The sequence below is a fragment of the Ips typographus genome, linkage group LG8, assembly GCF_016097725.1.
Source record: "Ips typographus isolate SLU linkage group LG8, UJ_Ityp_2.0, whole genome shotgun sequence".
NCBI classification, from domain to species: domain Eukaryota; kingdom Metazoa; phylum Arthropoda; class Insecta; order Coleoptera; family Curculionidae; genus Ips; species Ips typographus.
Window position 1 is genome coordinate 7,010,174 of NC_138429.1, and position 21,047 is coordinate 7,031,220.

Genomic DNA, 21,047 nt, shown 5'->3' on the forward strand with positions numbered 1-21,047 from the left:
ATCAGTCGGAAACATCCGTAATTAACGTTACATATTTGTTGTTTGTTTGTGTTGTTAAATGCTTATTTTACCAATAGAAATACGCTTTCGCATTATTGGAGTGAACAATGAAATGATAAGCTTTGTTAAACAAATTTTGTTTTCTTATAAATGTGATTTGTTTTAATGATAGAGCACTCGATGACATAGCCAATAAAGCTCGCCAATATGACGTAGTTAATTATTGACCAATGACCTTTATACGGCAAGACCAAGCAATAGTTTGTCCAGTTGTCACTTTGTGTATTACTACCTAACTATAGAATAATAATGTCTATATAAAGAAATACACGAGATTTGACACACATTACGTCCAATAGCAAAGCTACGTCATATTGCCTGCGAAATAATCAATTTAAATTTAGTCAGAAAAGGTCAGCAAATTTGATTTTATAATTTTTAGTTTCATTTTATTTATAAACGTAAGGTTTGACAACGTCGTTTTGTGCGGGTTTTCAATTATTTCTTGTAACACAGGAAAAAATATAAAAAAAATTTGAGAATAAATTGAATTTTTCCGGATATATCCGAAACATCGTAAACAGAGTTTTATTACGTCATTCAATTCAGCTTGTCATGACTACTTTACAAAAACCGTACAGTTTCAGAGATATACAGGATGAAAGCTTTACCAGATAATTACACCTAACTGGTTGTCTTTCAACATCAAAATGATTTTTATCTATCAACCTTTTGACATACACTCCTGACAAATTTAGTCACACCCTACACCTATACAAATACAGTCATGAACAGCAGCAATGGGCAAACCGAACGAAAGCGAAAAGTTTCCCCATCATCTTCTTCTTCATCTTCCATGGATTCATCAGATGGCGAGTCCACGCCATTAAGAAGGTGCGTCCAGAAAAATAGTGGCAAAGTTTCCAGAATATCTATCTTGAATTGTCCTGGTAAACATCAATGTACTATAAGTTTTTTTTTTAAATCAGATTGATTAAATGAGTTTTCATAGATTCACAAAAAAACTCATCGTCGTCAGAAACAGATAGCGAGGATGAGAAGTGTCCTATATGCCTCAAAGTGTTAAAAAATCAAATTTTAGCGATAACTGACACTTGCAGACATCACACTTTTTGTCTGCCCTGTTTAGAGGAATGGTCCAAAACTAAAAGAACCTGTCCTGTGGACCGAAAGAAGTATCAATCAGTTTTAGTACTCGACTCTAAAAGGAAAGTTTCTAAAGAGCTATTTTTGAAATCGCTTCCTGGTTGGTATAGTGTTTATTCCACATAAAGCAAATTTGACTGTTTTTTTTTTGCAGTAGCTTCCAATCAATCATGCGAAATTTGCGGTTATCTGGACGAACAAGATGCAATGTTGGTGTGTTTTGGATGTAACTTGGCTTTTCATTCATTTTGTGTGATGCCCCATATCAACGAACCAGCAGAATTATGGTTGTGTAATGAGTGCTGCTATTACTACAATAACTGAATGTTTTTTCAATACATTTAAGGTGGGTGGGTTATGATATATTATACAAATATAAAAAGGACGACGCTGTTAAGTATACTGATTTCAATGCTAGTCAAGTGCAAGTCGCAGATGTGACGCCCAATAACGACGACGTCGTTGACGTCGTGAATATTTTGTAGGAACAGTATTAGGAAACAGGCAGAGGACAAAGCTGGAAAGAATAATGATAGTTAATTTAGTTTTTTTTTCACGCTTCCTGACAAGTTGATGAAACCTTCAATTCTGCATTCACAAATTTTTCAATTTTAGGAAATCGTATTTATAGAACTACCGCAATAATTAACCTGAAAAAAAGATTTAGTGGCAGTAGAACTTAATGAAACGCGTAGAGCCCTAAACCAGGAATTTAATAACGTTGGCGGTTTGACCTTTAAAGGGTAAAATAATGGGGATTTAATAATACCCGCAATGGAATCGTACCTGCAGTAAGAATGGGCCTGCAATAAAGACTGCAAATGAGTGACATTAGGGCACGCAAAGCGACAACGCCTTGGCACGGCGCCGCGACGGCTGGCGTCCCCCAAGTCCCGTTGATTGTTGGGGAAAAATTATTGGAAAGATGCGCATTGTGCATACTTAGTTTTCGGTCGGGGCTATACACTTATCGAACCATGTTTGCTGATTATTTTTATTCTTTATGTTTTGCTTTCCATGCACTTTGAATTTGTACAAAAGCTAACTCAAAATCTCTAACGCTGCTTAATGTAAAATCAGTCGTTTTTGATCATAAAATAATGATGAACAGTTTTTTGAAAAAAAAAATCCAAAATAATTTATTCTCCAGGGCTTCAAACAAACCTTGTAAACCTCAAAATCTCCACCATTACAAAATTATTTCACTAGAAAAAATGTGTTTGTTAGGAGACTATTTCTGCAAAAGTTGCTATCAGATCGAGAGATAATTACAAAAAAACAATATCATCTTTTCAACTTTGACACCGATTCAAGGACACCCTGTATAATAACTTCACTTTTACATGCTAAAGTGACTGAAAATACATAAAGCATATTAGACATAAAACGGGTTCAGAATTTTTAATAGTCATTTTATCCCATACCTTTAATTTTAAATGTAATTTGAGCTTGTGGGACGATCCAGAGAGAAATGAAAAGACTCCCGTTCGCTAAAAGGACATTCCGGAAGAACTCCTTGGCAATTTAAGACCAGTAAAATTTAAGAACCCTCCTATATGGCAAACATAAACCTGTAAATGCATGCAGGATCTGACTGGGAAAAAAACCGTAACCGTTCCATCCAGAGGTAAATAAGTCCCAGCAATTTGCCACAGACAACACGGAAAGGCGTTTAGTCGAGGCCTGAAACACATCAGAAAGAATGCGGGCGCGTTTCCCTAAGGACGAGGCCTTAATGAATAAAAGAAGGCTTCCTTCTTGAAAAATTAAATGTCAATTCTCATACGGAACGCGTTCGAGGAGGAAGTTTCAGTTTTGCCGTCTGCATGTTGGGGAATTCCGGCATTGTGGTGCCGCCCCTCTCGGGGGTGGTTATTCGGTCCGTTGCTTTGGCCTTACGGGAATTACTCCGAGATAATTAATGCTAACAGGATTTTCCAATAACTTCGGGTCGTCAACGGTCGACGTGACAACCCTATTTGCTATCGTGCATATATTACGGTTCATATGTCGTTATGTCAATATTCCATACGGTTGTTAATGGATAATAGGCTTTAATTGCACCATTCACTTTGCACGATCTGGGAATAGTATTAATTTTAATATGTTGGATAAAATGCTGTGAAATGGTAATGACCGTTATGTCAAAAACAAACCCTTTAGATTGATAAACATTTTTGCTATCAAAAAAAGCTAAATGAATGGTATGCTATTTTGCCTGCTATTTTCTCAGCCTTAGTGTCCCTGTTTTCAGGATTTAGCTCTTGAGGCTGTGCTTTGTAGCTAACACCCCAGTGAGGGGACAGTAGAATTTCAAATAAAGTGGTCCACATCACTTACACAGCAAACTTAGACTTACACTGTACGTAAGAAATTGTAAAAAACTGTAAAATCTAACAAGAAAAGAGTTTGGAGACAATGAGTTCAATTGAGTTTTAAAAAATCGTTTGGCTCAACAAGCTCAAAAAGGGTAGTGGGCTGGTGGTTACTAAGCAGCCAGGAGCTGTAGCTTTCTAAAGTTAGAGAGCAGCCTGAAGGGTAGAGTATCACTCTATGACATTTCTGGTTCTAAATCTATCTATCTATCTATAGAGCCCTAAACATCCTTGGATGTACGCTCCCAATAAAAGATCAACTCAAATTGATCAATCACAGACCACTATTCAAAATGGCTTATGTGTGTTGCGTTTTGACCGTTGATCACGTGAACACATAAAATAGGAAATGTACACGACAAGAGCAAGAACCGAACTAATCCGTCGGGTAATCGAGAAGCTATAATGCTCAAAACCAATAATACATCCCCATCGTAGAGATTCTCCTTTATAGCCCAATAAGCTTAATATGCAATTTCGCAATTTGTACGTATATCCGCATAAATAACTGCAGACCAGATATTGCACGAGCCGAGTATTAGGAATTTGACACAGTAATAAACTAGCAGACCCCAAAATTGGAGCCAACTCGATATAGGTTGCTCTATGCAGATGAGAGTTTCCGCTCTATTTGCGCCCGTATTTTCTGGCCAAAAAAGGTTTCGGTATTTGATTAATTAGAAAACTCCAGTCTGGATGGAGGCGAAGCCTTTTTGCCCTTTTTAAATCTTGTCCTATATCCCAAATTCCAAAACTATGATTACCCTTACCTGGAACATGCCATACCTACCTAAATTAAAACTGTAAGGAAACGTTATAGCAAATAGTCTAGCCAACTTTTTGATATACGACGAATGCATAATGCACACCACGGTAAGTATATCCCTTATACTTATTTGAAATTCCGTTCCAAACGGAATAGATACACAAACGTTCCTATTTTAAAGTGGAAATTTACTGCCATGAAAATGTTTGTATGTCACAAAATACACGGTAATATTCTTGTTGATGGCGCAACAAAAAGACGCAATTTTATTAAAAGTTGGAATATTTAAAGTACTTTCTGTCTGTGAAAAAAAAATGTTAACTTTATGATCACAACACAGAATTATTTGTATATTTAATCATTTGATTTTTGTACTTCAGACACTTGATTTAATCCTATTTATACTATACGAGAGTTAATGATAAATTGAATGAAATATTGGCAAAGTTATGTGGCTCCAAAATGTATCCGAACTTTTGTGCGGTGGTTATTGATGGGTAGTTATAAAGGATGCCCTAAGTTTTAACAAGCTAAATTTACGGGTTTTTCTAACAAAACTTTCAGTTTACAATCTTTTAGAGAACTATTAACATTTCTATGAAAAAAACAGGAAAGTGTTTATACAATAAACACATTCGTTTTATTCTATGATAAGTTCCAAAGTAAATTTTAACCAAAACTTTATGGAAAGCACAATTTAATTTTATTTCATTGTCGACTACAGAAGATCGTCGTAAACAATCGTTTTAAAGCACACAATGATGTACTTGACTGGAGTATTTATTTATTTGTGCAATTTAAATTATCCACACATGATTTGCGAACGATTGGAATCCAGCGGGGCGTTCGTGCTGCCGTTGACGCGAGTCCTTTCCACTTTTCTCCATATCGCGCTTTTGCGATCCTCTCCATCATCTTGGAGAAAACTACCGCAATAGGCGATACACAGACGTTGCGAACTCGCTTTCCATTAAAAATTGATATTTTTCGCCTTAAGAATTTAAAATAGTATTACTTTATACATGTTGTTCAAGAAGATTTTTTTAGTTTAGTATACAGAAACGTAATTTAAAAGTACGCTTTATTAGTAACGTCTAAGGTCTATTTTTAAATTTCCTTCACCTACTTTTTGCAAATACTCTTATACAAGGTGTCCCTAAAATAAGTCATAAACATCGTTCTTCAGTAACAGAACAACCAGATTTACGCAAAAAGCTAGATCAAATTTTTGGTTGGCATATGAAAGCAATATCAGAATGAACTTGATGAAGGTAATGAGCAACTTAAAAATATAATTATTACGAACAAGGCAAAATGAATAAAATAATAAATTGTCTTCCTAGTTCTATAAATTCCTGCTGGGTTAGTTAATTTGAAACAAAGATTGTCTCTTGCTGTCGGATAACTTAATTGAATTTCTTTTTGAAATGAAAATTGTTGTTGTTGTTTTCGCGTTGTTTCACATTTTTTGACCAAAAAGCCAAAACAAAAAACTAAATTTAATTTAGAACGACGCCTTAACCAGTCCGACCACGCATCGCTTTTTCGGGTTTCGGGCCCCAATCTTTTTCCAATTTCGTCTGGAATCATCCCCATATATCATCTTATTTTGTCTCATTCTCGCTTAACGTTGTTAGGAAATAATTCCGGCCACGTAACTTAATACGTCGGCCATTACGTCGAAAACCGGGCGAAAAATCCAGAGACGATAGTCTGGAATCGGGAATGAGGAAACGATCCTATACACTTCGGTTACCTCCGATCTTGATTGATTTGATGGACTCTTCCGACATTTTTAAGGAATGGTTCACGTCTATCGTGTTCGGGAAAATGCTGATGTAATTTTATATGAAAGCAATAAGTGTGGAATGTCATTTGTGTGCATATTATTAAACGAGGAAGTGATCCTAACATTTAGCAGAAACAATTCAAAGGTTCAAGTTCAAGTTTGTTTTGATTAAAGCACGTCGCTATATTAAAAGCTTCCAACCAAGTTCAATGACTATTTTCGTATACCTATATAATCTAACTGTGCATCAAGCAGATTACACTTCCAGCAAATTAGCACAGTTACCATAATGCACCTCAAAGTTTTAGTTGCCGCAGCATTCGTAGTTTACTCCACAGTAAGTGTAATGAACAATTTTTACTAAAAACATTACTTAATTTTGATTGTTTTTTAGGAAGCTTCTCCATGTGTAATCAACAAGGAGTCCCCAATCTACATAGCTCAACCAACGACGTGCAACCCTTCTACCCAGACGGTTGCATCGTGCTTTAACGCCAAACAGGCCCTGTACGAAAAGTACCCACTTCTCTACAAGATATATTCCAAATCTTGCAAACGCTTCTGCGATAAAGTCAATGGTGTCAACGTCTGCCCTCCAGCTTCAACTGTCGTTAATGTGCCTTGCACCGCCACCACACCTGCGCCCGTTGTTTGCGCACCAGCACCATGTCCAGCATGTGGAGCTGCAGCTAACCAGGAACTTTCTCCAGAACTTTTAGCTCTCTTAGGCTACTCTACTCCAGTTTCCAGCTGTCCTTGCTGCTCTTCTTAAAACACTTTGATATTTACTAAATATTAAATACACACAACCTTTTTTTTAAACTGCGTTTTTACTGTAATAACGAGTTAAAATAATTCTCCCTAGTTGCGCCAAATAATGGGGTTGCAAACAATGACTCATTACGCCCTATTATTTCGTTGATGAATCATGTTTTATTTGCGAAACGTGCACCGAACAAGAATAATAATTAGCGAAAAGTGCAGTGTCGTACGTGCGCCAGGATAATTAAAAATTCCAAAGTTGCCCTCTTTTTTAGTCACGCAAATTGAAATAACTGTTACTAACCAAAAGTGTTTTATAGTTTTACGTATAGTTCCGAATTCTATTAGAATCGTTTAAAATTTCTGTTAAATCTCTCAACTGAATTAACAAAAGTGTTATTTATTCTCAGTATGTATGTTTTTAACTAAGTTGCAGTAAACGTAGCATTTCCAGACACTTTGTGACAGTTTTCATACTGATGGTGCAAAACAACACTTTTGAACTTTAAAACAGCTTTTGAAATGTTTAAGTACCATTGCAAGAGCCCTAAAAGTTGCTGAAAGTTCAAAAACTTACTTTAAACTGTTTTTAACTAAGTTGTAGTAAACGTAGCTTTTTTCAGACACTTTATGACAGTTTTCAAGTTGATTCAAGTGCAAAACAACAATTTTGAACATTAAAGCAGTCTTTGCAATGTGCAAAAGCCATTGTAAGAGGCTTAAAAATTGCTGAAAGTGCCAAAACCTACTTTAAACCCTTTTCAACTAAGTTGCAATAAACGTAGCCTTTTCAGACACTTTGTAACAGTTTTCAAATTAATGGTAGTGCAAACCAACACTTTTGAACTTTCAAACAGCTTTTGCAATGTTTAAGTACCATTACAAGAGCATTAAAAGTTGCTGAAAGTTCAAAAACTTACTTTAAACTGTTTTTAACTAAGTTGTAGTAAACGTAGCTTTTTTCAGACACTTTATGACAGTTTTCAAGTTGATTCAAGTGCAAAACAACACGTTTGAACATTAAAGCAGTCTTTGCAATGTGCAAGAGCCTTAAAAATTGCTGAAAGTGTCAAAACCTGCTTTAAACTCTTTTCAACTAAGTTGCAGTAAACGTAGCATTTCCAGACACTTTGTGACAGTTTTCAAGTTGATTCAAGTGCAAAACAACAATTTTGAACATTAAAGCAGTCTTTGCAATGTGCAAGAGCCATTGTAAGAGCCTTAAAAATTGCTGAAAGTGCCAAAACCTTCTTTAAACCCTTTTCAAGTAAGTTGCAATAAACGTAGCCTTTTCAGACATTTTGTAACAGTTTTCAAATTAATGGTAGTGCAAAACAACACTTTTGAACTTTCAAACAGCTTTTGCAATGTTTAAGTACCATTACAAGAGCATTAAAAGTTGCTGAAAGTTCAAAAACTTACTTTAAACTGTTTTCAACTAAGTTGTCGTAAACGTAGCTTTTTTCAGACACTTTATGACAGTTTTCAAGTTGATTCAAGTGCAAAACAACAATTTTGAACATTAAAGCAGTCTTTGCAATGTGCAAAAGCCACTGTAAGAGCCTTAAAAATTGCTGAAAGTGCTAAAACCTACTTTAAACCCTTTTCAACTAAGTTGCAATAAACGTAGCCTTTTCAGACACTTTGTAACAGTTTTCAAATTAATGGTAGTGCAAAACAACACTTTTGAACTTTAAAACAGCTTTTGCAATGTTTAGGTACCATTACAAGAGCATTAAAAGTTGCTGAAAGTTCAAAAATTTACTTTAAACTGTTTTTAACTAAGTTGTAGTAAACGTAGTTTTTTTCAGACACTTTATGACAGTTTTCAAGTTGATTCAAGTGCAAAACAACAATTTTGAACATTAAAGCAGTCTTTGCAATGTGCAAAAGCCACTGTAAGAGCCTTAAAAATTGCTGAAAGTGCCAAAACCTGCTTTAAACTCTTTTCAACTAAGTTGCAGTCAAAACAACACTTTCGAACTTTAAAACAGCTTTGGTAATGTTTAAGTACCATTACAAGAGCCCTAAAAGTTGCTGAAAGTTCAAAAATTTACTTTAAACTGTTTTTAACTAAGTTGTAGTAACCTTTTATAAAGTTTCAGACTTTATAAAGGTTTTAAAGGTTTTTTAGATTTAGAAATGACTTTTGCATCGTCCAGTAGCCATGCAAACTGAAAAAAAACTAGCTGCAAAGGCTTGAACGTTGTTTTAAGTGTCAAATTTCACTAAAACCAGCTGTTTTTACATATATTTACATAGATACTGATGCCCAAATGTACCGGGTGATCAAATAAGACAGAACGTCCTCTGTATATCTGAATGATTTTTCTCATCTCTCTTACGTTATTTTTAAATTTTGTTTCTGAATGTAATAATGTTGTTATACAGGGTATACACGTGTTGTGTAGTCAATTTCAGTTTTTCCCCGAAAAGACTAAATACCCCAAAACAAAAATATGACGAGTACCTACCTACTTATTTTATACCGTTTTGTCAAATTTTCAACACTAAAGCTAATAAAATTTAAATGATTAATTTAGATTAACTGGTGCGATATGTTAATGAAAACCTTATCAACAATTGAAAAAGGCGTTCACAAGTGTCCAAAAAGTTTGAAGAATTTCGGAAACCATTAGAATAATTTTGAAAATTGCAGAGGCCACTAAACCTCTCAAAAACTACCAAAGGTATCTACAAGTATTCTAAACTTGGCACAAAAAACTAGAAATATTTTATAAATGCCTGAAACTTGTAAATATCACTGAAATTCTCCAAAATATGATGGAGAAGGAAATTATAACATTGAGAGAGGCCAACTGATCAAAACGAAAATGATATAAATTAGCAGAATCTAAAAATAGTATCAGTTACTAAAGTTTTTAATCTAAAATTCGTTGTTGTCGAAAATTTTTAGTTTCTTAGTTAATCATTTGGTACATTTGGAAGATAGTGAAGAGAGTACAGAAATACAAGTGTCTGGGGTGCTGGGTGAATGAAAAATGGGACTTAACTCAAGAAATCAAAAGCAGCATGCAAAAAGTGCTTACCAACAGAGCTTTAAGAATTCCCTTAAGAATACGTCTATTACACTGCTATGTTTTTAGCATATTGTTCTATGGGATGGAAGCATGGACTCTTACTGAAGCAATGTGCAAGAAGATTGAGGCTTTCGAAATGTGGACTTACCGAAGAATGCTAAGGATATCGTGGATGGACAGCGTAGTAAACAAAGAGAGTTACTTAACACCATAAAGAGAAGAAAGCTGAAGTATTTTGCCCATGTAATGAGAAATCCGAAATATGAATTGCTCCACATTATTATTCAAGGAAAAATAGAAGGAAAGCGTGGTCCTGGTCGCCATCTTGGCACAAAAATCTTTGCCAATGGTATGAAGTAAACACCACAACACTCTTTAGGTCGGCTGTGAACAAAGTGAAGATCATGCAACTGATCGCTAATGTTCTAGGAGGACTTGAGGAAAAAGAAAATTTGGAGTCAAATCGTTTTAGTAAGAAAATGTCTTTTTACAAAGCATTCGTATGGCAAAAGAAATAATTTTTTTTTTATTTTTGTCTCTTCTAACCTTGGACATAAAAATAGGAAATGAATTTTAAATTGGAGCCATTCGGAATGAATATTTCCCGAACAAACGAAGCGAAAAGAACCCAATCCGCGGAATATACCCGGCATAAAAACTTAATTTTAAAACGATCTGGGAATATGAGCCGAGTTTTAGTGGAGGAATACGAAAATCGGTCTGGAGGCCTCGGCACGTCCGTCGAGGATTTACTTTTATAGAACAACTAACAGGCTCGGGTGCGAACTCGCACCCGAGCCGCATACTGAACGCTCCACGCTTAATGGAAATATACATGAGGATATAAAAAGCCCCGCTCTTGGAGAGATTGGCCCCCATTTACAAATCACCTTTGACCTAAATTAAACTTTAAGGGTGTTTTATTACTCCTCGGAATTTTCGGTGAAGTGGATTCTGAAAGAACGATCTTATTTATTTCATTGCCTACTTTACTTAATTAATTCCTTTGAACAGGGTGTGCAAACAACCCCCGAAAATTCAACTGTCCTATAATACATAATAATATACAATTATTGTAGATTGTATGGGAAATTCTAAGCACTTTTTCAGCAGCAGTTTCTAAAATATTGCCAATTGCACGGGGACCTTCTAATATAGACGAAAAATATACAGGGTGTCTCAGAAAAAAATAATAACATGCTTTATGTTTGTAACAAAGTCTATCGACCCAACAATGTATACAATCAAAGTTTGCTGACCCATCTAATTACACTTCTACTACTTTATCAACAATAGTAACATGACCAGTAAGGTTATACAAACAGGTCGTCGTGCAGCAAACTACTCAGACACAGACAAAAATACTTTTTAAATAACATAGTTTTAATTGGGAGCTTGATGTATGTGCAAAAGTTGGTCATTGTACTCGCGGGGCTATTTTTTGCCATCCTTTAGGCACACGCAAACATGAAAAATTAAATTTAAAATGTGCAACTTCATTACGAAAACATGTAGGGTCAACATCTAATCGCGTCCGACTTTAGCACGACATTTAGCAATAAAATAGCTTGGTTTACACGTGAAACGGATATGTGTCCTGCTTTATATTTTGAAAAGTACTTAAATGAAGGAAAAGTCTCTATAATTTATTCCATTCACTGTGATTTTACCATTGTGAGTCAAAAACCAATGACAAGCAGAAAGTCTTAATTTACAGATGATGTAATGATCCATACTAACTTCCGTTATATTACAAAGCATTTATATTAAAAAAACTACTTGGGGTTCGATGACACAAAAAGCTTCAACCCTCAGTATTTCAAAAACAATTACAAGAGCATTAAGCTGAGCAATTAAAACTACATCGTGGAGGATTACGATGCCTCAATTTTCATCTCCATTATTCTCGAGTTTCCGACATATTGATTAATTGAAAATGATGCATTTTTCATCTGCGTGGCGTAATAGATGATTTTGTTAATTTGACTTGATATAAAGAAGCAGTCATATGAAAAAAGATCAGATAAGATTATTAACTCCTTTTCCTACTTCACCAAGAATATTTCTCCTTCTCTCAAGCCAGAATCCTAACCAACCCTAGTGCAAAACATGATTTACTATCCTTCATATATGCGTTAATCAATAAAGGAATGATATTCGGTTCGGATGCACTAAAATCCCGACTAAAATAATCCTCGATAATCTCATTTCTTGAGTAACCGGATTATCGTACAAGGAGAGACAAACACCAGCGCCGTCCCAACGCAATTATTTCGGTTCCCAAGCCAATCTTCTCTCATATTCCGTTTCGCAAAAGAACGAACACGAATCGGTTTTTAATTTAAATTTTCTCATCACACTTTTTTTCTTCCGACTTATCTATCTTTCATTTCATATTTTATATATAAAATACCGTCTATAGAATACCGATATACAAAACCATCATCAGGCCGATACTATGCTATGGATACGAGACATGGGTCATGACAAAGAATTCACAATAAACTGGAGGTGTTTGAAATAAGAATACTAAGACGGATGACCACTAAACGAAAATGAGATATGGAGAAGAAGATATAATCTACCAACTTTTCAAGGAGGCACCTATCTCAGAATTCGTCAGACTACAGAGGCTACGATGGGCAGGCCACATAGTAAGAATGTCGGATAACAGACTACCAAAAAGGGCCCTCAATAGTAGGATGCAGGGCAGAAGACCAAAAGGGAGACCACGCAAAAGATGGGAGGATGGAGTGACAGAAGACTTGATAGGTGTCAGAACCTGGAGGAGAACGGCGTTAGATCGACAGTTTTGGAGGCGGAAGATAAAGGAGGCCAAGGCTCAATTTGGGCTGTAGCGCCATTGGAGAGAGAGAGAATACCGTCTACGAATAGAATGGTTCTAGAAAGGATATTCCTAGCTGATGTGTTCTCAATTTATTTTTTTTTTCAATATTCTACAAACCCTTCAAACAGATTAAATACATGTAATACACAGTTACTCAATCAAAAATTAAAAAAAGCATAAAAAAACATTAACATGTTTGAAAACAATTAACCATTGTGTTGTGTCAATCCGTAAATCCATAATCACCATAAGGTTCTAAACTTTCCACATTTTTTAAAACTCTCACATTTTTCTAGAACTCTCTGAGGCTTATAGAATCATTTTAAAAATGCCCGTAACTCCTGAATGCTTTGGAAAATCTTTCGGTAATTGCCAGAAGCCTTTACAAGGAACCAAATTCTTCCATGAAATTTTTTAAATTGCCAGGAGCTTTCAGAATTAGTTTGTAGATCGAAAAAGCCTTTAAACCACTGAAAACTTCAAAAAAATTGCCAGAAGCGTTTAGAAAATCTTTCACGAATATTTTAAAACTACCTGAGGCTTCCACAATCATTTAGGCTTCAAAATTCCATTGAAAACATTTTTGAAAATTGTCAGAAGACGTGTCGTATAATGTTTTCGTTAATAATCACTGTCGTAAAATAATTAAATTGGGGTTAGGTTATGACTAGATTTTTTCTGGTTTCTTGATTTTCTTGCCATTTTTTTGATATCTCAAAAACTACTTACTTATACTATTAGCGTTGCAAAAAAAAAACAGCTGCGAAACGTCAATTTGTACCAGAGGTATCAATTTGTGTCGAGTGAGCTATTAACTAACATTGTAAAGAAAATTTCTGAGCAAATAAAGATTGGATTGACATCATCAAAGTGAGGAAAACAAGTAAAGAAAATGGCTGGCAATACCTGAAATCGGCTTATCTCAAATTGCTGGTCACTTTATACTTGAAAAACTGGACGTGACTGTTTACCGTTGACCTGGATAAGCGGGTCTTTTTATGCCACAATAATTTTCCGGGTTTCCTTATGGAGAGCTTTAAAAAGCCCCCACGATCGTGCCAAGTGATAGTACATTTGTATTAGACTTTGGTGCGAGTTTTAAGCTTGCGTAAGATTGGCCATAAGCTTTTTTATGGTCAAATTTCCGTTCTTTTTTGTAATAGTCCTACGCACTTGAGTTCGTCATGGGAAAAAGTTTTCTCGAGCCAGCAAAAAAAAATTTGAATACTAATCGAAATTACCCGTCCCCTTTCTCGCTTTCCACTTTTTAAAAGAAAATTAATAACATCAGCACGTCTCGTAATCCCGTCACCCTCAAAAAATTTAAATGCGACCGCGAAAATGTAAAAATTAAAAGCATTTTTAATCGGAATCCACGTCCGGAATGTTTAATGAACGATCAAAGATATCCGAGGAAAAAGAAAGATTCTATCCTTTCATATTTATAAAGTGAACCATTTCAGTTTTCACTTTCAAGTTTCGATATTAATCTTTCAGTTATTCCACTCGAAGGTACTTTTAGAAGAAACGTATTTCTTGCAATCAGTAAACGTTAATTAAGATTGATCTAAAGAAATAATATCACTTAATATTGTCATTTGCGAGACACTCTGTAGCGTACCTAAGCCTTAATATTCCTTTTCTCCCTAAAGTCATAAATCTAAAAGGTGTCACGACCTACCGGTGTAAAGTTGAAGATTTGATATTGTTCTCGCAATGGTAATACGAGTGGATGCACCATCTTGCAGAAACCAAACAGTCTAAGAATGTTTTTATTAGATTTATGATTAGTCAAAAGCTTTGATTTTGTTTAAATGCTAAGTTTATTAGTACTACAGAAATTATTTCATTCAGTACTCTTGTCTTTTATTGAAAAAGTGGATCTCCAAAAGGAAATACATTTTAACCTCAGAACTAAGAAAATCTGTTAAAGTCAGTACAGTTACGTTCACAGTACGATTTTCTAGTTTTGCTACGAGAATTGGCAAAATTGTCATAAACTGTAATGTATCTCAAAAACCACTAAGCGAGTCATTTGAACTATTAATTTTCAGTTTTGTCAACATAAATTGAAACGTTAATTTAACTTTTTATGATAATATCTTTTTCTTTGCAAACTAGATGTACACTCAAAGCCACAACACTTAATTATTTTAAATGAGACACCCTTTATACTTTAAGGTTCTCGATTCTGCTTGTTAAGACCTACATATTGATTACTACGTGTTATATTAAAAGTCTGGGGTTTCTGAGAAATTTAGAATCAGATAGACCTTGCATAAGGTTGTACTGCATATACTGTAATTTTCAGTTTATTTAATATTATTTTAGCAGATTAGGATTAGCAAATCCTATCCTAACCTAACTATCAATAACCAGAACATTTTTTAAAGAAAAGAAACATTGACTAATTTGTATGGTTTAAATTAACGGGTTTTCGTAGAACAGAAGATTTAGTTAACTAAGTTTAGGTACTTGGATTTAGAAATCAAGTTTGGTGTTGGTATTTTAAATGGGACATCTTGTATATTTTAGAGTTTGTTAGTTGCAAACCTACGGTGTAGTAAAATATGTCCGTTATTTAAGTCTATCCATTAATTGTAGGCCTTATTGGTGCAAAAAAACGCATTTTATCAAATGCTTAAAACTTTCACAATAAATTTGATTTTAATTTGGGTTTTCGTCAATTTCCTAAGAAACCACTAACCGTATTTACTTAATTTTGGAGTTTTCAACGTGAACAATTCTCACGTAAAAAAAAACTCGTTATAAAGGTTTACAGGCCTACGAAACGTGCCCTTTACATATAGGACCAACCTGTAATAAAGTTTTCCGTTCCTTTTCTATATTTTTTTGTTAAGGCTCCCACAGGACCACATTCCATCGGGAATAACCGTCCATTTACGTGATCTGTTCCGCATCTAACACGTCGTAATAAATGTTTTCTGATTATTTACTTAGGGCAGGCAGGGTAAAATGCAGTCAAATGGAGGGCGAAATGTCTGATTGAAACTAATGATGGTCGTCTTCATTGTCAGTCGAAACGCGGTCTTATCGCATTTTGAAAACGTGACGGGAAAAACGTCGTCGTTGCCATCGGGGGGAGGCGGGCGGCGCCCCCTTCTTTTCGAATTCAATTTCGCATTAGCTGGTCCTGCAGGAACTTTTAAGTTATTTACGTAGTTGTACACGGAGGCCCATTTGTCTATGTCAGACGCGTCGTGCCACTGAAAAACTCACCCTTTGCCGCCCTACCCCCAGAGATGTAGGGTCAAAAAGTTTGTAATTCGATTTAAATTAATTTCCTTCTTGCTTTTGCTTGACTCTTACAAGTTGTACTCTCTGTAGGTGTTGTTAGTGGGACGTGCCAGATTGACGTTTTTGGAGTGGAAAGAAACCAGCTCGTCAATTTTTTACGATTCAAACCAGACGAAAAGTGAAAGTACAATTGTAATAAAAAAGAGAATAAAACCTTAAAAAAGGAGAAATAAGTCGTGCTACAGGTGATGACCGAATGAAGTTTTTACAGTCGGTTTATGACGAAAAGACGACAAGAGACTCCAAATAATCTAACAAAGACTGTATTTTTTAGCATTCCATCTCCATAATGACACAAGTAAAGTAAGTAAACTTTCTACTCTACAATAACGGAGTATAGGAAAAAATACCCTTTTTTTACCATAAAGCTACACATTCAAATTTCAAGACCTATCAAAGTATCATATAAAACTTTCTAACTCTTCATAGTCTTTCCTATTATCCTCTTTTATCAACTCACTATAAGTCTTAAATAAATGCCTTCTGCGCCATGTAATCACTAAACCTGCGCAGTAGCAAAACGAGGACAGAAACAATATGAACCCTAAATACACCAAGTATCTGACCAGTTCTCTGGTCAACAACTTGGATTTACTGTAAACGAAAACGATAATTTGTAACATTCGGATATCGTCAACGTAGCAAGTATAGTTGCCAGCTGCGGAACTTGTCACTTCCACCAAATACAAAGTGTTAAAAGTATCAACGATGATTTGAGGAATGCTGTCATCACCACGCTTTAAGGTTCTGCCGTTTCTTTTCCACACAACTTTGTTGTCTAGAGTTGATTCCGGACATACGAACGTCAAATGAGCGCCTTCTTCCAAAACTGAGTGTTTACGGTAATTAAAGCCTTTACCTTTGCCTACTTTCCAGCCTGAGTTACACAAAACCAACAATTAATGGTCCAAACAAAATTCAAGAGAGTACCTCGGTTAACTCCTTCAGAATCCGGGTTACAACTCCCCACACAACGATCTTCAAGCACAAAATCTGGCACAACAGACGTATAATTGCTGATATGGGGGAACGTAATCGATAATCTCAAAGATTTGCATGAAATCGCTGGTGCTTCATACAAATACACCTCGTTCGATGTCAGGTTTTCAGGTCTTCGGCCAGAACTTGATAATTTGATTCTAGTTACAAAAGACTGTTACTTTGAACGTTGTAATGGATATTTATGCAACCAGTTTATAAAATAGTGCAAAAGGTGTTTACCGGCACAAACCAGTCCTTTTCATTAAACCATCACCTTGTGGTCGTCCGCATGCTTGGCATGGTCCCCAGGGGCCCCATTGGGTTACTAGCTCAGCTTGGATTTTTAACACATCTCTTAAGTAAATAAACTCTAAGCCTTCTGAAGTTTTAAATAGATTGTTGACTGAGACGAAAAAATCGTCATGATATTTGGACCAATCAACAATGCTACCTAAAAGTTGAAATAAGTGTATTAAACAGGGTGAATACAGCAATCGAGTATTCTACATTAAAAGAACAAGAACAAAATCACTACACTATACAAAATGAATAAAACAAATGTATAATCTATTAATAGTGATAACTTTTTAGTTTGCGATAATGGACTATCCCGTACTTGATTGATAATCAAATATTTAGTTAATTTAATTCTAAAGTCAAATAAAATGCCTGTAATACAAAATATGTCTAAGTAGAGCTTATCTGGAAATCATCAATCTCAAAATATACCTTTAATAACTGAACCAAGACTAATAAGTAGAATACCACTACTTTGAGTATATGACAAAGTATTTTGTCAATACCAGAAAATCTCTTGTTGAGTCTTGCTTATATCTTGAGCAATAATATTCATCATTTAAATTTCATCAATATCACATAAAAAATTAATGGAGGGAATGAATAGAAGTACTGTAGCAAGAGTGTTACGACCTTTTACCTTATTCTACAGTATCAGGGCTATCCACGCTCACCTTTTTCTATAACATTTGATTCTTTAGGTAGAACAAAGTCAAGCAAGTAATTAAATTTTTCTTCATTAGTTTGATCTTCAAAATGGACGCAATAGTAAAACCCCACATCAGATTTATTAAACTGCTTGATTACTAAACTGTGTTTGAAATTGACGGACACTCTGTTCATTTCTACATCATTGTTCATATCCAGCTGGAAATTGGTTTAAACATTTTCATCTGGATGGAACAAGTATAGAGATTGGATTACCTGAACTTCATGAGGGCGTGTAAGTCCTAAATTCTCCACTTTGAACCAGTTTCTGGGTTGTGAAGTTGGTTCCTCGTTACAGTACCTACACCTAAGAATTAGTGTTTGACCTTCCAGAACATCCACCAAAGAATACAAATCTTCTTTTTGTGCGCTGACTAAACGATCTTTTTCACGACACTCTTTGGTTTCTAAAACGCTATTTGATTCATCATCCTGAGCATAAGTCAGTTGAGTTATAAAAATGATAATTAGTAGCAACTTAAACATTGTCATTGTGGTTTTAGCTTGGATGATAACTGTTCAGGTAATCATACTCCAACTGGTTTGCATTACCTATCAATGTGTCACTCACAACAATAGGTCAAGGCGTCACTCAGAAAAATACCTTCTGGACTTTTTTGTCACATTTTTGAAATAATAATGATATTGTTTGTTCCAAAATAGTCAACCGTACCAGTTCGGATGGATAGAACCAAATCGTCGACGTTGATCAAACCGACCAATCCGAAGCCGGTCAGTGTATTCTATGTGTGGTACACGGAATTGTGTCGTCGTTTGAACATCACCCCAGCTCCAGCTGTGAAACCGGCCAAACCGAAATGCCAAACAGTTCTGGACTTTGTCGCGGACAGGCTGAAGATCGAGGAATGGACGCCGGTACTTAGCGCTCTACGGCACGACACTAGTTTACATGTGGTGGCAGTTCGTAGCAGGATAGGGAATTGTCAGTTTTTACATGAAGTGGATACGGAAGACAAAGCCAAAAGTGTGAAAAGGAAGTACGGCAGTATATTCACCGCTTATATTCTGAATCAGCTGTTGAAGTCGATCTCATATTCATTGAAAGGCACCCAGGTATAAAGCATATTTACGTTATTTTTCTATTAAGTATGTGAGAAAAGTTACGAAATTCCATATCTACCATAATTTTAGACCAGAAAAAACAATCAGTGTATCATACTCTCATAAGTTGTGAAACACCCTTCCATTTTCTTTTTGTTATAGGTATTAACATACTTAGAGCTCGATGGACTGCCATTATTCTTGCAATACTTGGAGCCTCTACTACAAGCCTTAAAACGAAACAAAACCCTCAAAAACCTGTCCTTCTCCAACTGCTCCATAGAGGATTCTGGATGTCAACTTGTCTGCTCTTACCTCCGTTTCACGCCCAATATTGAAGTGCTTAACCTGTCTGGCTGTCACCTTTCCCCAGTAAGCGGCGAACACTTGGCCAAACTAATCAAGTACCAGCAAATTAACAGATACTGCGAAAGCTGGCATAGCTCGTTAAGATACGAAAATCCAGATGCTGGTAAAATGCGGGGTATCAAACGCATTACCATCAACTCTAATCCATATTTCGGAGATTCCGGTCTGAGTTTCATACTCGATGAACTGGAAGATGACTTATGGGTTAAAGCTTTGGATATGCAGCGGTGCGGTTTTACCGAAAACATTGCTGATAGAGTGCTGGACATTGTGGAATACAACAAAACTTTAGAAATTTTTGACCTGCGCCAAAACGAATCCCTGAACATCACCACCGTGGAAAAAATCTTAGACATTCTAAAACAACGTCAGCAATTTGGAGCACAAGGAGAATTCCAATGGTGCGCCACTGCCGTGACTTTAACCTGGTCCTCGGTGTACTCATCTACATCAAAAGCTTCATTTGCCACGTCCCACAATAATGTGGTGCACAAAACCAGGTCAGCCCCTATGAAACCAGCCTCATCTAAAGCCAGCACGGTAACATGGGATCCCACAGTACGTAAAACTAGAACAGTGGAAATGATCCAGCATAAAAACCATCTAACCCTGAACGAAACTAAAAAACAAGTCTTGGAGCTAAACGAAAAATTACAAAAAGAAATAGAAAAGCGAAAACAAATTGAGAAAAGGAACATGGAACTGCAAACACAGTTAAACAAAATCAAAAGGTGTAGTTTGAGCGCTGACCGAAACCAAACAAAACAGCAAAAAAATGACAAGAAAGCCGAAAATACAGTCATTAAAGCCAAACCAGACATTAGAACTAAACCGTTAGTAATCCGAAGAAAAGAAACTCGAAATGGTGAAAAACCAGTCCCAATCATAAACGGTTTCCACAAGAACGGTTTCAAAAAACCACAAGGTAACAAAAACGTCTACGAAATTCTGGAAGAGCTACTGAACACTGGACAACCTTTAGACCAAAACGTCGAGGAGGAAGTGCTCAGTTATTTCACACCTCTTAAACGAGACAAAACAGATGTGAATCCTGTATGCGAATCTATTTCGAATAGTCAGGAGTCGCTGTACAAGTATATGGATGAGCTCAAGTCAAAGGCGTAAATACTTCTTTTTATCTCTTATGTACTTTAAGATGAAATGTAAACCGGTTGATATTGCTGTGAACAGGGTATCAAAAGTAGAGGAATGAGCATTAAATATAAAATAATCGTATACTGGTTTTTTGTTGTGAAATTGCTATAGTATAGAGTGGAGTAAAAGCATTTAAAAAAAATACATTTAATTATAAAATAAAGTGTTACAGCAAAATGTATGATGTAAAAGAGACAAATGCATACTCGTTATGAAGAATTCACACTAGAATAACGGCTACATCAAAACAAAAATGGTCTGCACAGATATTTTCACTGTAAAGCAACATTACTATTTCGTTACACTGAGAGGTGTAAAACCCAAACTACCTGTCAGCGTAAATAAGTCATAGGCGTAGGGCAAGACAGGCAACTACCGGCATAAACAAAAATACGACGTCCCATGCAGC

General features: G+C 35.7%; 4 protein-coding genes across 5 annotated transcripts; 3 read left to right on the forward strand and 1 right to left on the reverse strand.

Annotated features, from left to right (window-relative positions):
- The first annotated feature begins 721 nt into the window (after positions 1 to 721).
- On the forward strand, positions 722 to 1,564 carry LOC145732536 (PHD and RING finger domain-containing protein 1-like). 2 transcript variants are annotated; one of them, XM_081984861.1, is made up of 3 exons: positions 722 to 950; positions 1,013 to 1,267; positions 1,322 to 1,564. In XM_081984861.1, the coding sequence occupies exons 1-3, from the start codon at positions 788 to 790 to the stop codon at positions 1,489 to 1,491; spliced, it is 588 nt and encodes a 195-aa protein (XP_081840987.1). In that variant the 5' UTR covers positions 722 to 787; the 3' UTR covers positions 1,492 to 1,564. The 2 variants fall into 2 exon arrangements, with proteins under 2 accessions (XP_081840987.1, XP_081840986.1); XM_081984860.1 differs by having other exon boundaries at positions 725 to 962.
- A 4,226-nt stretch (positions 1,565 to 5,790) lies between these two features.
- LOC145732908 (uncharacterized) lies at positions 5,791 to 6,917 on the forward strand. The gene is made up of 2 exons (XM_081985451.1): positions 5,791 to 6,434; positions 6,492 to 6,917. The coding sequence occupies exons 1-2, from the start codon at positions 6,387 to 6,389 to the stop codon at positions 6,867 to 6,869; spliced, it is 426 nt and encodes a 141-aa protein (XP_081841577.1). The 5' UTR covers positions 5,791 to 6,386; the 3' UTR covers positions 6,870 to 6,917.
- Positions 6,918 to 16,316: 9,399 nt separating this feature from the next.
- Positions 16,317 to 18,662, reverse strand: LOC145733123 (uncharacterized). Its single transcript, XM_081985784.1, has 5 exons — positions 18,269 to 18,662; positions 18,019 to 18,211; positions 17,288 to 17,498; positions 16,997 to 17,205; positions 16,317 to 16,943 (listed from the first exon to the last, which is right to left on the reverse strand). The coding sequence occupies exons 1-5, from the start codon at positions 18,542 to 18,544 to the stop codon at positions 16,468 to 16,470; spliced, it is 1,365 nt and encodes a 454-aa protein (XP_081841910.1). The 5' UTR covers positions 18,545 to 18,662; the 3' UTR covers positions 16,317 to 16,467.
- Positions 18,663 to 18,733: 71 nt separating this feature from the next.
- On the forward strand, positions 18,734 to 20,719 carry LOC145733121 (protein Cep78 homolog). The gene is made up of 2 exons (XM_081985779.1): positions 18,734 to 19,126; positions 19,277 to 20,719. The coding sequence occupies exons 1-2, from the start codon at positions 18,734 to 18,736 to the stop codon at positions 20,606 to 20,608; spliced, it is 1,725 nt and encodes a 574-aa protein (XP_081841905.1). The 3' UTR covers positions 20,609 to 20,719.
- The last annotated feature ends 328 nt before the right edge of the window (positions 20,720 to 21,047 follow it).

Coding starts and splice junctions, on each gene's coding strand:
- LOC145732908 (XM_081985451.1), top strand. CDS start 6,387: ATGCACCTCAAAGTTTTAGTTGCCGCAGCATTCGTAGTTTACTCCACA. Junction 6,435..6,491: donor CATTCGTAGTTTACTCCACA/GTAAGTGTAATG, acceptor ATTGTTTTTTAG/GAAGCTTCTCCATGTGTAAT.
- LOC145732536 (XM_081984860.1), top strand. CDS start 788: ATGAACAGCAGCAATGGGCAAACCGAACGAAAGCGAAAAGTTTCCCCA. Junction 963..1,012: donor TTGTCCTGGTAAACATCAAT/GTACTATAAGTT, acceptor GAGTTTTCATAG/ATTCACAAAAAAACTCATCG. Junction 1,268..1,321: donor ATTTTTGAAATCGCTTCCTG/GTTGGTATAGTG, acceptor TTTTTTTTGCAG/TAGCTTCCAATCAATCATGC.
- LOC145733121 (XM_081985779.1), top strand. CDS start 18,734: ATGGATAGAACCAAATCGTCGACGTTGATCAAACCGACCAATCCGAAG. Junction 19,127..19,276: donor ATTCATTGAAAGGCACCCAG/GTATAAAGCATA, acceptor TTTTTGTTATAG/GTATTAACATACTTAGAGCT.
- LOC145733123 (XM_081985784.1), bottom strand. CDS start 18,544: ATGACAATGTTTAAGTTGCTACTAATTATCATTTTTATAACTCAACTG. Junction 18,212..18,268: donor CACGCCCTCATGAAGTTCAG/GTAATCCAATCT, acceptor ACCAATTTCCAG/CTGGATATGAACAATGATGT. Junction 17,206..17,287: donor AAAAGGACTGGTTTGTGCCG/GTAAACACCTTT, acceptor TTTTGTAACTAG/AATCAAATTATCAAGTTCTG.